A 14941-nucleotide genomic window follows, 5' to 3' on the forward strand; every position below is an offset into this window, starting at 1 on the left:
GTCCCCAGCGCTAAACCCCCACTGTCACCATTACTAACCCCTTGGCATCCCTGGTCCTAAAACCCCACTGTCCCTCGTCCTAAAACCCCAGTGTCCCTGGTTCTAACACCCCACTGTCCCCAGTGCTAACACCCTATCGTCCAGCACTAACCCCCCACTGTCACCATTACTAACCCCTCGGCATCCCTGGCTCTAAAACCTCACTGTCCCTGGCACTAACACCCCCTCGTCCCCAGTGCTAACACCCTGTCATCCAGCACGAACCCCCAGTGTCACTGACCCCCCGGCATCCCCGCAGGTGCGGAAGCAGCAGAAGGAACACACCAACCTCATGGCTGAGTACCGCAACAAACAGCAGCAGCACCAGCACCAGGCCTCGGCCGTCATGGCCCTCAGCCCCTCGCAGAGCCCCCGCCTCATGTCCAAGCTCCCCGGGCAGCTGCTCTCTGCTCACGGCGTCCAGCAGCCCACAGGGACCGTGGTGGGGGCGCAAGGCCTGGGCCAGCAGCCGGGACAGCCCGGGGGGCTGCGCCTGCCGCAGGGCGGCGTGTCCATGGCCGTGCCGCAGAGCCTGCCCTTCATGGGCCAGCAAGGCATGGGCAACGCGCCGGTGCCCGGCACCTCCAACGCCTTCTTCAGCGGGAACCCGGCGCTGCGCGGGCTGGCTGCCGACAGCCGCCTGCTGCAGGAGAGGCAGCTCCAGAGGATGCAGCTGGCGCAGAAACTGCAGCAGCAGAACATGCTGGGCCAGGTGTCGCTGCAGCAGCAACAGCAGGCGGGCGTGATGGGTCAGACGGCCATGCAGCAGCAGGGTGTGATGGGACAAGCGTCACTGCAGCAGCCCGGTGTGATGGCACAGACGTCCATGCAGCAACCAGGTGCGATGGGACAAGCGTCGCTGCAGCAGCAGAGCGTCATGGGTCAGGCAGCGATGCAGCAAGCGGGTGTCCTGGGCCAGACTTCGCTGCAGCCGCAGAGCATGATGGCACAGACATCACTGCAACAGCCGGGTGTCATGGGACAAGCTGCAATCCCACAGCTGGGCATGATGGCACAGACCACGTCGCTGCAGCAGCAGGGTGTGATGGGACAAGCGACCATGCAGCAGCCGGGCATCATGGGACAAGCCTCAATGCCACAGCCCAGCGTCATGGCACAGCCAGCGCTGCCGCAGCCCGGTGTCATGGGCCAGGGCTCGCTGCAGCCCGGCCTGCTGGGCCAGCAGCAGGCAGCAGCGGCTCCGCAGCCCGGTGCAGTGGGGCAGCCCCTGGTGCCGAAGCAGCCGGGGCTGCTGGGCAGCCAGCAGAGCCTCCTGGTGCAGCAGCTCTCCCCGCAGCAGCAGCCGGGGCTGCTGGGCCATACGTCAGCACCGGGGCTGCAGCACCAGGCGGTGCTGGGCCACCCCCCGCCCCAGCGGCAGCTGCTCCTGGGCCCCCACCAGCAGCGGATGCTGGGCTCACCGCAGCTGCCCCCGCAGACTCCGGGGATGTTGGGCCACCGGCTCGTGTTGTCCCAGCAGCTGGGGCAGTCGCGGGCGCTGCTGGCCCCGCAGCAGCAGCAGAACTCGGCGGCTGCCCAGCCCGGGCTCCTGGGGGTGGGCCAGGGGCAGCCGCCCATCCAGCACTTTCCGCAGCACGGGGGGGTGGGCCAGGCCCCCCCCTCTGCGCTGCACCTGAGTCAGGGACTGCAGCCGGCCCCGGCTGTCCTGCCTGCCAAGGACCAGCCCGCAGGGGCGGACGGCAGCGCCCTGCCCGCCGAGGGCAGCGAGAGTGGGGGGCAGCTGCATGGGGGCCCCCAGGAGCAGCCAGGAGCCCTCAACCCCCCAGGGCTGGGCAGCCCGGAGCCCCCGGCCCCCCAACTCCTCCTGGCGTCCCCGCAGCCGGCATTGCGGGCGGCCCCGGTGCAGCCAGGCCCCCTGCTCGCCCCTCCACTGCAGAGCCCTGGGGCCCCTCAGCCTGAGCTGTCCCAGCAGCAAGGGGACACTGCCGGGCTGGCGGAGCCACCGCTGGGCTGCGGGACGGGCCAGGCACCGGGCATGGCGCTGCCGCCGGCACCGCGGCCACCGGAGCAGGCGGGCAAGGGGCCATCAGGCTTGCTGCAGGGCCAGCCGCAGCCCCCCCGGCTGCAGAGCCCTGGGCAGCACAAAGCAGGGGCGGTGCCGTCACCGGGCATGGCCACGCTCCCCACCGGCGTCCTGGGGCAGGTGCCGGGGCAGGTGATGGGGCAGATCCGGGCACAGCTCCAGGGCGTCCTGGCCAAGAACCCCCAGCTGCGGCACCTGACGCCGCAGCAGCAGCAACAGCTCCAGGCGCTCCTGGTGCAGCGGCACCAGCAGAACCTGCTGCAGCAGAGCCCGGCGCTGCTGCCCCCCAGCCCCTTCCCCGGGCAGGCCCCGGAGCACGGCCCCCCCGCCGCCCGCCAGCCACCCCATCAACTGGGGCCGCTCTTCCAGCCGCAGCCGGGCGCCCCGGCGGAGCCACAGTCCGGCTTTGCCACGGAGCAAGGACGGGGTGGCCTGGGGCAGCCCCCCCAGCAGCCCCTGGCTGAGCTGGTGCAGGCGGCCCTGGCTGCCCGCGGCCCCCAGCCCGGCCCCGTCCGGCTCCCCACGCCGCCGGCCCCTGAGCAGAGCCCTCAAGAGCCAAAGAAGACGTTCCCAGGTGTCCCGGCCTCAGCTCCCAGCCCCGCGGAGCCAGGGCTGACCCCCCCAGCCAGCGGCCCTCTCCCTGCCCCGCCACACGGCTCCTGGGACCCCGAGGCGCCTGGCGTGGACCCGGCTGACCCCAGCGAGACCCACGTCAATGGGGCTGCACTGGAGGGAGCTCCTGCGGCTGGGGAAACCGCCCAGGTGTTGGTGAAGCAGGAGCCAAAGGAGGAGGCAGCGGTGGCGCCGTGTGATCTGGACAAGGACGAGGCGGCAAAGCCGGAGGCCAACGGGGATAGCGGGAGCAGCCAGAGCAGCAGTGCGCTGGCAGCGGGCGGGCGCTCCGAGGCCGGGCACCTGCTGCTGCAGAAGCTGCTGCGCGCCAAGAACGTGCAGCTCTCGGCGCAGAGCCCGGGCGAGCTCAATGGGCACACGGAGACCCGGGGCGCTGGGACGGAGCCGCGGCCGCAGCCGGTGCTGCTGGGCCGGGAGGTGAGCGGTGCCGCAGGGCGGAACGGGGGTCACGGCGCCGGGGCGGCGCTCGGCATGGCTCCCGCTCCCCTCTCCCCCCAGGACCCGACCATCGCCAGGAAGCCAGCGGCCACCAAGCCCAAGCGGGTGCAGAAGGGCAACGAGCGGGTCCCGGCCTCCCGCAAGAAGCTGCGCAAGGACGAGGGGCTGCGGCCCGGCGAGGCGCTCATGCGGCAGCTGAAACAGGTACAGCCGCGTGCCAGCGGCACCGAGGGGGGGCTGCCGGTCACCCCCGGCCCCTCTCACCACCCTGTCCCCAGGAGCTGTCGCTGCTGCCGCTGACAGAGCCGACCATCACGGCCAACTTCAGCCTCTTCGCGCCCTTCGGCAGCAGCCCCATCAATGGGAAGAGCCAGCTGCGCGGCGGCTTCGGCAGCGCCGTGCTTGACAGTGTGCCCGACTACTACTCGCAGCTGCTCACCAAGGTGAGGGCTTCCCCTGCTCCCTCCGCCTCGGGCTCCTGGGCCCCCCCAGCATCCTCACCCCGCTGTCTCCCCCAGAACAACCTCAGCAACCCCCCCACGCCACCCTCCTCGCTGCCCCCCACGCCCCCGCCCTCTGTGCAGCAGAAGATGGTGAACGGCGTCACGGTCCCCGAGGAGCTGGGGGAGCAGCCCAAGGACACTGACCCAGGCCGCGAGCCCCATGGCCAGAAAGGTGAGTGTAGGGATGCTGGCGCAGTGTCCTTGCTGCCCCTTGTCGCCTCCCTGTGACGCTTGTGTTCTCCCTTGCTTAGACACACCGGCCATGGAGGTGAAGAGCCTGGACCTGCTGGCAGCTCTGCCCACCCCTCCGCACAATCAGACCGAGGATGTCAGGTGAGCCACAGGCCACGGCAACACCGTTCCCCACGGGGGACACCAGTCCCCACGGCCCGTGTGACATCCTCTTCCCCACAGGATGGAGAGCGATGACGAGAGCGACTCCCCGGACAGCATCGTCCCGGCCTCGTCCCCCGAGAGCGTCCTGGGCGAGGAGCTGCTGCGCTTTCCGCTGCTCAGCGAGGCCAAGGCGGAGCGGGAGGAGCGGGTCCTGTCCCCCATCATCCCCATCATCCCCCGCGCCAGCATCCCAGGTGGGCGGCACTGAGCATGGGGCAGGAGGGGATCCATGGGGCAGACGAGGGAAGGTGGGGCAGGGAGGGGGGCTGGAGTGGCAAAAATGGGGTGGGAAGGTGGGTGTGTGCCCCGCACGGACGGGTGGGACCGGGTCGCTGGGTGGGGGGCTGTGGGGGGTTCACTGCACGTGTGTGTTGGGGCTGGGTTGTTCCCAAGGGTTTCCCATTGGTGCTGGGTTCTCTGTCCTGTCACCACCCCTCAGTGTGTCCCACACGAGGTGACATGTTCCCAGCAGCATTTCTGCAGGGGTGGGGTGGCTGGTGGGCTCAGGGGTGGCTGGTGGGCTCAGGGGTGGCTGGCACCAGGGCTGGGTCTGCGCGGCTCTGACCCCCTCTCCCCACACCAGTGTTCCCCGACACGAAGCCCTACGAGGCTGCCGAGACGTTCGGGGTCCCCCCTGGGAAGGTGGGGGCGGCGGGGCCGGGCGCCCCGTGGGAGAAGGGCAGGGGCAGCGAGGTCTCTGTCATGCTGACGGTGTCGGCAGCGGCTGCCAAGGTGAGTGAGGGGATGGGGGGAGGCGAGACCCTTGTTGTCCCGGTGGTGACCCCCGCCTGGTGGCACTGGGTCCCCGGATACATCCCCTCCTCCTGCGGCCCAGAACCTCAACGGTGTGATGGTGGCCATGGCCGAGCTGCTGAGCGTGAAGATCCCCAGCTCCTACGAGGTGCTGTTCCCGGACGGCCCCGTGCGCGCGGCCGTGGTCGAGACCAAGAAGGTGGAGACAGATGTGGCTGGTGAGCGTCTGGTTGTCCCCGCGGGCTCCCCGGTGTCCCGGGGCCGGGCGGCCGTGACGGGCTGTCTCTGTGTCTCGCAGGGGTGCTGGGGGGGAAGGAGAAGGCGGCGCTGGCCGGGAAGGTGCCGGACGGCAGCTCGGAGTGGCTGAAGCAGTTCGACGCGGTGCTGCCGGGCTACAGCCTCAAGGGCGAGCTGGACCTCCTGACGCTGCTCCGCCAGGTCTGCGGGGACCCACTGCGCTGGGACTGGGGGAGTGGGGGCTGGGGGTGCAGGAGGGGGCCCTTTGGGACTAAGTGTGAGCACAGAGGCACGTGGGGTCCCTGTAGGTTCCCTGTTATTGCAGGGGGGTATCTGAGGGGCAACACCCCCCCATGGGGCGGTGCTGAGTGTATCAAGAAGGGTCAGGGGTGTCCCTGCAGGGCTAAGGACCCTTCCCTGTGACACACAGGGACATTGGGGGTCCCGACCCCAGGATGCTCTGACCCGTGTCCCCCTCCCCGTGCTGCAGGAGAGCCCCACGCCCGAGAAGACCCTTCACCACTGCTACGTCAACAACGTCTCCAACCTGGACGTGCGGCAGCTCTCCGTCATGCCCCAGGAGCCCTCGCCTCCGCTGTCCCCCTCTGTCCCCTCCCCAGCCAGCCCCACTGAGACTGCCAGGGTCCCCGACCCCGAGGTGGCCCAGGAGGCAGCCCCAGCCCCACTGTCCCCCCCGCCACCAGCCCCCTCTCCAGCCCCCCAGGAGGAAGGGGCCGCCACCCCCCACTCCCCGCTGCGTTTCAAGCCGCGCTCGCGGCCGCCAGAGGACGGGGACGAAACGCGGCCCCGCCTGAAGAAGTGGAAGGGGGTGCGGTGGAAACGGCTGCGCTTCCTCGTCACCATCCAGAAAGGGGGAGCCAAGCGGGACGGGGACAAAGAGATCGCGGAGTTCATCGACAAGCTGGGCACCACCCTGCGCCCCGAAAAGGTGCCGCGGGACCTGCGCAAGTGCTGCTTCTGCCACGAGGAAGGCGACGGCGCCACGGACGGTCCAGCCCGCCTGCTCAACCTCGACCTGGACCTCTGGGTCCACCTGAACTGCGCGCTGTGGTCCACGGAGGTCTACGAGACGCAGGGGGGGGCTCTGATCAACGTGGAGGTGGCTCTGCACCGCGGGCTGCTCACCAAGTGCTCCCTGTGCCAGAGAACGGGCGCCACCAACAGCTGCAACCGCATCCGCTGCCCCAGCGTCTACCACTTCGCCTGCGCCATCCGCGCCAAGTGCATGTTCTTCAAGGACAAGACCATGTTGTGTCCCTTGCACAAGCTGAAGGGTCCCTGCGAGCAGGAGCTGAGCAGCTTCACCGTCTTCCGCCGCGTCTACATCGAACGGGACGAGGTGAAGCAAATCGCCAGCATCATCCAGCGCGGGGAGCGGCTCCACATGTTCCGCGTGGGCGGGCTGGTCTTCCACGCCATCGGGCAGCTCCTGCCGCACCAGATGGCCGATTTCCACAGCGTCACGGCACTCTACCCCGTGGGCTACGAGGCCACGCGCATCTACTGGAGCCTGCGGACCAACAACCGGCGCTGCTGCTACCGCTGCACCATCTGCGAGAACAACGGGCGCCCCGAGTTCGTGGTGCAGGTCATCGAGCAGGGGCTGGAGGATTTGGTCTTCTCCGACTCTTCGCCGCAGGGTAAGGGAGCTGCAGGCGCTGGCTCGCTGCCTTCCTCCCCATCATCCCGCTGAGGGGATCAAAATGGGGGTCAGTGGGTCCCCAGTTCCAACCCCCTCAGCACCAGCGTGGCCAGTGGGACCAGGATAGCGACCGTCCCTGTGCTGGGACCTGGGGAGGCCAAACCGCCAATCCTGGGAGCAGTTTTGGTTCCTTATGCCAAGAAAGAGCTTGAGGTGCTGGAGCGAGTGGAGAGAAGGGAACGGAGCTGGTGAGGGGCTGGAGCACAAGTGCGATGGGAGCGGCTGAGGGACCTGGGGGGTTCAGCTGGAGAACAGGAGCTGAGGGGAGACCTTCTGATCTCTGAACTGCCTGAAAGGAGCTTGGAGCCAGGGGGGTCGGGCTCTGCTCCCCAGGAACAAGCGCCAGGAGCAGAGGAAACGGCCTCAAGTTGCACCAGGGGAGGTTGAGGTTGGGTGTGGGGAACAATTTCTTCCCCAAAGGGCTGTGGGGCATTGAACAGGCTGCCCAGGGCAGTGCTGGAGTCACCATCCCTGGAGGGCTGGACAGACGGACATGAGGTTCTCAGGACATGGGGCGGCACTAGGGCTGAGGTAGCAGTCGGACTATCTTAGGGGGTTTTCCAACCAAGACGATTCTCTGATTCCCTCGGCAGCCGTCTGGAACCGGATCATCGAGCCGGTGGCGATGATGAGGAAGGAAGCCGACATGCTGCGCCTCTTCCCCGAGTACCTGAAGGGCGAGGAGCTCTTTGGCCTCACGGTGCACGCGGTGCTGCGCATCGCCGAGTCGGTGGGTCCCGGGGAAGGGGGGTTCTCCTCTCCACACCCCAACTGGGAAAGGGGCCGGGGCCGCGCTGGTGCTTCCGCTTGACCCCTGGCCCCTCTGCTCCCCGCTCCGCAGCTGCCCGGCGTCGAGAGCTGCCAGAACTACCTATTCCGCTACGGCCGCCATCCTCTGATGGAGCTGCCGCTGATGATCAACCCCACCGGCTGCGCCCGCTCCGAGCCCAAAATCCTCACCCATTACAAGCGGTAAGTGGGACCTCAAGGGAGGGGATTGTCCCTTCTGCTCCGCTCTGTGAGACCCCCCAGGCACCACGTCCAGCGCTGGGGTCCTGAGCACAGCACAGACCTGGGCCTGTTGGAGAGGGGCCAGAGGAGCCGCAGAAATGATGGGAGGCTGGAGCAGCTCTGCTGGGAGGAACGGCTGAGAGAGCTGGGGTGTTCAGCTGGGGAAGAGAAGCTCCGGGGAGACCTTAGTGCAGCCTTTCCGTGCTTAAAAGGGGCCTGAAGAAAGATGGGGACAGACTTTTGAGCAGGGCCTGTTGTGATAGGAGAAGGGGTGATGGTTTAAACTAAAGGAGGGGAAATTTAGACTAGGTAATAAGGATGAAATTGTCCCTGAGGGTGGTGAGAGCCTGGCCCAGGTTGGCCAGAGAGGTGGTGGATGAACCATCCCTGGAGACATCCCAGGCCAGGCTGGACGGGGCTCTGAGCACCCTGAGCTGCTGAAGATGTCCCTGCTCATGGCACTGGGGGAGCTGGGGAGGTCCCTTCAACCCAAACACTTCTGTGATCCGATGATTCTATGACTGGGATCCACTGGGATCGCTGAGGATCCCTCACCTCTCTACCCCCTGCTCTCCCTGCCGCAGGCCGCATACCCTGAACAGCACAAGCATGTCCAAGGCGTATCAGAGCACGTTCACGGGTGAAACCAACACCCCGTACAGCAAACAGTTCGTGCACTCCAAGTCCTCCCAGTACCGGCGCCTGAAGACCGAGTGGAAGAACAACGTCTACCTGGCGCGCTCCCGCATCCAGGGGCTGGGGCTCTATGCGGCCAAGGACATCGAGAAGCACACGATGGTCATCGAGTACATCGGCACCATCATCCGCAACGAGGTGGCCAACCGGCGCGAGAAGATCTACGAGGAGCAGGTGGGGCTGGGGGGCTCTGGTGGAGCTGGGGGGCTCTGGTGGGGCATTGGGGGCTCTGGTGGGGCGTGGGGGACTTGGTGCAGCCGCTGATCCCCCCTCCCTCCCCAGAACCGCGGCATCTACATGTTCCGCATCAACAACGAGCACGTCATTGACGCCACGCTGACAGGGGGCCCGGCCAGGTGAGCACAGGGGGAACTTTTGGGGTGCTGGGAGCTCCGCCTGGCTTGGTACTAAGCACCCCCCCCCGCCGCCTTGCTCTGCATCCCCCGTCAGGTACATCAACCACTCGTGCGCCCCGAACTGCGTGGCTGAAGTCGTGACCTTCGACAAGGAGGACAAAATCATCATCATCTCCAGCCGGCGCATCCCCAAGGGGGAGGAGGTCAGAGGGGGCGCGGGGCAGCGGGGGGGGCTCTGGGCCATGGCGGGGGTCTCGGTGCCGTGGGTGACTCCTTGCTCCCCCCACAGCTCACCTACGACTACCAGTTCGACTTCGAGGACGACCAGCACAAGATCCCCTGCCACTGCGGAGCCTGGAACTGCCGGAAATGGATGAACTAAGTGGGGATAACGGGGGGGCCAGGGGCTGCACCCCCCCTCGGAGCCCGCACCAGGACCCCCCGGGGCCGCGGGAGGTGCCGGGGCAGGCGCCGGTGGCGACCGGGGCACGGAGGCTCCGGCGGGGCCGAGCGGGACGGACGGACGGACGGACGAACTGGCAACTCAGGGTTTTCTTTGCTTCGTCCTGCGAGGAAGAGGAGGGGGGGGCAGCGCGCCCCCCCCCACCGCCCCCTCCACCCACGGCGGGGGGTCAGAGCGATCCCAGCAGAGCCGGAGCCCAACGGGAACCGGCCTGGATTCATTAATTATTCTTCTTAATTTTATTTTTTTCTTTTTTTTTTTTTTTTTTTCTAGAAACAAACCTAATTAGAGCCGCTCGCTAATTGCCAGTGACACAGTGACAGGTCCTTGAGCTCGACAATCCGGGCCCGGCCGCGCGGCCGCAGCTCGATCGGTTCCTCTTGGCTTTTCGTTTCCTTTTTGTGCGTGTGGACGAGACCCCGAAACGCGGGAGGAGGCGCCTGCGGCGAGGGGCCCCCCCCGGGGCCAGGGCCCCCCCGGCCGCCACAAGGAGCTTCTGCACCCAAACCTACCTCATTTTAAGTGTTAGAGATTTTTGGTTTCTTTTTTTTTTTCCTCTTTTTTTTTTTTTTTTTGGTGTTCTTGTTGTTTTTAAATGTGACCCCCCCACACCCCCCTATGGGCAGAGCTGCCCGCCCCCGGAGGGGTTTGCATTGGGGTCCCCCCTCTTGTTCCCCTCCAGCAGGCGGAGTGGGGGGGACACATAGGGGACAGTCTGCCCTCACGTGCCCCCCCGTGTGCTATGAAGGGGGGGCCAGACCTGTTCCCCCAGCAGTGTGGGGGGGAGGTGGGGGCCCCCCCACTCGCCATCAGCACGGCGGGAGGGGGGAGAAAGGCTATTTATCTATTTATACCTTATATTGTATATATTAGAAGGGGGGGTGGGGGGGCCCTGTGTGCTCTGCTGGGCTGAGATTCGGGGTGCGGGGGCGCAAAGCCGGGGGGGGGTCCGCGGCATTTTTAAACCCAGTCTCCGAGGGGGGGGGGTCTGGAGCCTCGGAGAGTGAAGCAGCGAGTGGGCATTACACAGGACCCCCCCTCAAGCCGCGACCCCCCCGGGGCCACCACCTCCCCCCCACACCGGGATGTTCGGGGGGGGCCGGGATCTCTTAACGCACAAATGCACGGTGTATGGGGACCCCCCCACCCCCGGGGCCTCGTGGCTGGGAGGGGGGGGCTGCAGGGGGTCGGTGCCCCCCCCTCAGCCCCCCCCGGTGTGGCGAGGTGGGGGGGTGGCCGGGGCGATCTTGAAAAAGCTGCTTCCGCAACTCGTCAAAAGCTGCAAAAAACAAACAGAAAAAAAAAGGTTTAAGGTGAAAATGTTAAAAAAAAAAAAAAAAAAACGAAAAAAAAGGGCAAAGCAAAAAAAAAAACTTTAAAAAAAAAAACCGCGAGTGGGGGCGGGGAACGGGAAAGTTTTAACGGAAATGACGCATTGACCGATTTCCCTCCGGGCTGTACAGAGCGGGCGCGTAGGTCCCGTTTTTACCGATACCGAACCACTGGATGTTATTTTAAAATAAAGCGCGTGAGAAGCCGGGAGCTGCCTCCTGGTGGGGGGGCGGGGTCCCCCCGTGTCCCTCCGTGTCCCCCCGTGTCCCCGCGCTGCCGTGGGGTCGCTGCCGCTCGGGGGTCCCCGCCGTGCTGCCCCCACCCCGCAGCGTCCGCTCCCCGGGGCGGTGTCCCCCCGGTCCCGTCCCTGCGGGCGCCTCGTGTCCGTGACCCGGCGGGAGGGGGAAAGTTCGCCCGGCGGTCACGACTCACGTGGGCCGTGCGCTTTCCGGTCACGTGGGAAGTGCTGGCGGAAGTCGGTGCCAAGCGCCGGGCGGAAGTCGGGTGGCGGCGGCGGGACAGAGCGGGGGCCATGGAGGTGACGGCGCGGCCGGGGGTGACAGCGGGGAGGGGCGAGCTGGGGGGGCCGGGCCGGGCAGGAAGCGGGGCCGGGGGGGATCGGGGGCCGCGACCCGGCCCGACCCGACCCGACCCGGCGCGACCCGACCCGGCCCGTCTCTGTCCGCAGGATCCCGGCCCCGGGCCCGGCCCGGCCGCTGAGAGCCCGGCGGAGCGGAGCCCCCCGGGGCTGGAAGGTGATACCGGCAGCGGCGGGGGGGCCCGGGCCTGGGAGGTGCCGCGGAGGTTTGGGTGTCCTGGGACCTGCGGTGGCCTCGGGAGTCCCTGTCCCGGGAACCCAGGGGGACGGTCCCGGGGCCTGGGGTGTCCTGGGGTTTGGAGCATCCTGGAGCCCTGGGGTGGCTGTGCCAGGGTTTGGGGTGTCCCAGGATTTGAGGTGTCCCGGGGCTTGGTGTGCTATGGGCTTTGGGGTGCCCTGGAGCCTGGGAGTGTCCCAAGGTTTGGGGCATCCCCAAGCCCTGGGGTGGATGTCCCAGGATTTGGGGTGCCCTGTGCTTTGGGGTGTTTTGGGTCCTGGGGTTTGGGGTGTCACAGGTTTTGGGGCGTCCCCTCGCTGCTGGCTCATGCTGCCCGTCCCCAGGGGAGCCCCATCACGGCGCCTACACCACCTTCATGAAGTCCCATCGCTGCTATGACCTGATCCCCACCAGCTCCAAACTGGTCGTCTTTGACACTTCCCTGCAGGTTTGGGGGCTGGGGGGGCAGGATGGGGACCAGCCTGGGGCCTTAACTGGGACCAGGAGGCAGGTTCGGAGCTGGGGGGTGGTCTCAGGGCTCTTCACCCTCCCTGTGAAGCTCTTGCAAGCTGGGGTGGAGGGACGTGGCTTCCAGGGGCCCCCATGGGGTGCCCGTTCCTCCCACGACACCCCGCGTCCCCCCGCAGGTGAAGAAGGCTTTCTTCGCGCTCGTCACCAACGGCGTGCGGGCTGCCCCGCTGTGGGACAGCAAGAAGCAAAGCTTTGTGGGTGAGTGGGGGGCTGGGGGGAACTCGGGGGTGCCGTGGGGACCCCCCTCACCCTGCCCACCCCCCAGGCATGCTGACCATCACCGACTTCATCAACATCCTGCACCGCTACTACAAGTCTCCCATGGTATGGACGTGGGGGCTGTGCTCCGTGACCCCACGGGGACCCGGGTCTGGGCTCCCCCTGCGCCGGTTGATCCCGGTTTGTCTCCTGTGCCCAGGTGCAGATCTATGAGCTGGAGGAGCACAAAATAGAGACGTGGAGAGGTGAGCGGGGTTGCTGCCCCCCGCCTCCCGCCATCCCAGACCTGCCTGGGGCGCCTGGAGCCCTCCAGCTCCGCACCCCGTGTGCCCATGGTGCTGCCGGTCCCCTCAGTGTCCCCTCACTGTCCCCTCTCTCCGCAGAGGTTTACCTGCAGGACTCCTTCAAGCCATTGGTGTGCATCTCCCCCAATGCCAGGTACCCCGGTGCTGCGGGGAGGGGGAGCGGCTGCGGCAGTGCTGGGGTGTGGGTGAACCCCGATTCCCGCTCTCCCTCTGCCCCGCAGCCTCTTCGATGCCGTCTCCTCCCTGATCCGGAATAAGATCCATCGTCTGCCCGTCATCGACCCCGACTCGGGGAACACGCTCTACATCCTCACCCACAAACGCATCCTCAAGTTCCTCAAGCTCTTTGTAAGTCCCGTCCCTGCCCAGGACACGCTCGGCCGAGGCAGGGGTGGTTTTGGTGCCTCGTGCTGCATTTTGGGTGCTGGGGGCTCCCCAGGACGCTGCATGGACCCCGCAGCCTGTCCTCTCCCCAGGGGTCCCCCAAGCCCTGCTCTGCACCCAGCACTCTCTGTTTTCACTCCCAGGACCGTGGCCCAGGCCCCCCCCAAGCCGCAGGCGTCCGGAGCCGGCAGCGCGGCGGGGCCAGGGGCGCGGCGGCCGAACCAGCGTCAGCACTGTCCCCCTCCCCGTCCCCTGCAGATAGCAGAGGTCCCCAAGCCCGAGTTCATGGCCAAGACACTGGAGGAGCTGCAGATCGGCACCTACAGCAACATCGCCATGGTGCGCACCAGCACCCCCATCTACGTGGCCCTGGGCATCTTCGTGCAGCACCGCGTCTCTGCTCTGCCCGTTGTGGATGATTCGGGTAAGGACAGGGCCCGGCGCTGGGCACAGCGTGTGCCGGGTGTCCCCAAACCGCCGGCTCGAAGTCCACGTCCCTCTGGTGTGACCACGGGCGGCTCTCACAGCCCTTTCCCTCCCCAGGGCGGGTGGTGGATATCTATTCCAAATTCGACGTTATTGTGAGTACTGGGGGGGCTGTAGAGGCGGGGAGGGGGCAGAGCCCGCGCTGGGGGGCCCTGAGGGGTGGGGGGCTGCGTGGGTCTCGGCCCTGTCCCCAGCCCCTGTCCCTGCCCCAGAACCTGGCAGCTGAGAAGACCTACAACAACCTGGACGTGACGGTGACGCGGGCGCTGCAGCACCGCTCCCACTACTTCGAGGGCGTCCTCAAGTGTTACAAGCACGAGACGCTGGAAACCATCATCAACCGCCTGGTGGAGGCCGAGGTAACACCCCCCGGGGCGGCAGTGACAGGCTGGGGGGGCTGGGGTCCCCACCGTGGCCTCAGCTCCTCCCTGTGCCCCCCCAGGTTCACCGGCTGGTGGTGGTGGACGAGAGCGACGTGGTCAAGGGCATCGTGTCTCTCTCGGACATCCTGCAGGCCCTGGTCCTCCCGCAGGGACCCTGAGGCGGCTTGGGGGGGGATTCACCCCCTCCCGGTGCCCCCACCCTCCTCTCCTGCCCCCTCTCGCTGTGTCCCCCGAGCCAGCGGGGACAACAGGGGCAGGGCCCCCACTCACCAGCAGTGTCCAGCAATAACCTCTAGCCGTGGGCAGCCCCCCGGCTCCCCCCACACCGCACCCCGCACCCCAAAGCCAGGCTGGTGGGTGCGGGGGGGCACCCCAGGGGGGCAGGGATGGTGTAGCCGCTCCTGCCTGGGGCTGTTCCCTGCATGGAGCCTCGTCCTGCACACGAGGTTTCACCAAGCTCGGTTTTAATCACCCCCCTCCCCGAGCTCGGTTTTAATCGCCCCCCCCTCCCCGAGCTCCATCTGGCCCAGTGCTGCCCCCCCAGGGGCCACATCCGCGCCGCCACCGCTTTGTACACGGAGAGAAACGGCGAATAAACACAAACCTGCCACAAACGCGGTCTCGCCACAGGGTGCTCGGGGGCACCGGCCGCCGGTGCCAAGGGAGGGGGTGCCCGGAGAGGGGGTTTGTTCTGCCCCCACCCCCGTGAGACGGGAATCTGCTGAGCTCACCCAGCCCTAGATCCCTGTTTGTTCCGCCTGTGGCTTTGCTAAAAGGCCGGGATTGGGGACAGGACGGGGACCCGGCGGGACACGGGGACCCTCTGGGGGCTGAGCGGGGGTGTTGGGCAGGGGCTGTGATGCCGGGGGGTGCTGCAGGGGGTCACCGGCAGCCCGGACACCTGGGTCCGCTGCTGGTGCCTCTGGGAGGAGGCACAAGGCCCAGCCATGCTGAGCGCAGCACATTCCGGGCCGGGGGAGAGGCCGGGACGTGGCCCCCGCTGCCACCAGCTGCCACCAGCGCTGGGGTCCGGCCCAGGCTCCGGTGCGGCGGTGAGAGGTGAGAGCCGGGGCAGGTGCCTGTGGGGCTGGAGGGGCGCGGGAGACCCGATGCCGGTACAGGGGCTGGTGCCGGTGCCGCTGCCGTTGCCATGCCGCCGCCAGAGGGTTGCTAAGCTCCGCTCCGAGCCCGCGT

General features: G+C 67.4%; 2 protein-coding genes across 3 annotated transcripts in view; both read left to right on the forward strand.

Annotated features, from left to right (window-relative positions):
• The window catches only part of KMT2D (lysine methyltransferase 2D), a 30052-nt gene extending 20488 nt beyond the window's left edge, over window positions 1-9564 (forward strand). For both annotated transcript variants that reach the window (XM_071800079.1, XM_065858830.2), the window contains 16 exons: window positions 299-3133; window positions 3215-3358; window positions 3433-3597; window positions 3673-3829; window positions 3909-3990; window positions 4072-4247; window positions 4637-4785; window positions 4889-5024; window positions 5105-5244; window positions 5534-6704; window positions 7360-7496; window positions 7608-7738; window positions 8362-8647; window positions 8756-8829; window positions 8924-9032; window positions 9119-9564. In XM_071800079.1, the coding sequence (XP_071656180.1) occupies window positions 299-3133; window positions 3215-3358; window positions 3433-3597; window positions 3673-3829; window positions 3909-3990; window positions 4072-4247; window positions 4637-4785; window positions 4889-5024; window positions 5105-5244; window positions 5534-6704; window positions 7360-7496; window positions 7608-7738; window positions 8362-8647; window positions 8756-8829; window positions 8924-9032; window positions 9119-9211 (5985 nt within the window). In that variant the 3' untranslated portion in view covers window positions 9212-9564. The remainder of the gene's footprint in view (window positions 1-298; window positions 3134-3214; window positions 3359-3432; window positions 3598-3672; window positions 3830-3908; window positions 3991-4071; window positions 4248-4636; window positions 4786-4888; window positions 5025-5104; window positions 5245-5533; window positions 6705-7359; window positions 7497-7607; window positions 7739-8361; window positions 8648-8755; window positions 8830-8923; window positions 9033-9118) is intronic.
• Window positions 9565-11059: 1495 nt separating this feature from the next.
• On the forward strand, window positions 11060-14361 carry PRKAG1 (protein kinase AMP-activated non-catalytic subunit gamma 1). The gene is made up of 12 exons (XM_065858858.2): window positions 11060-11162; window positions 11313-11379; window positions 11784-11887; window positions 12087-12168; window positions 12236-12294; window positions 12389-12434; window positions 12573-12627; window positions 12716-12842; window positions 13137-13302; window positions 13422-13459; window positions 13577-13723; window positions 13807-14361. The coding sequence occupies exons 1-12, from the start codon at window positions 11157-11159 to the stop codon at window positions 13903-13905; spliced, it is 996 nt and encodes a 331-aa protein (XP_065714930.2). The 5' UTR covers window positions 11060-11156; the 3' UTR covers window positions 13906-14361.
• The last annotated feature ends 580 nt before the right edge of the window (window positions 14362-14941 follow it).

The sequence above is a fragment of the Patagioenas fasciata genome, chromosome 28, assembly GCF_037038585.1.
Source record: "Patagioenas fasciata isolate bPatFas1 chromosome 28, bPatFas1.hap1, whole genome shotgun sequence".
Lineage (NCBI taxonomy): Eukaryota > Metazoa > Chordata > Aves > Columbiformes > Columbidae > Patagioenas > Patagioenas fasciata.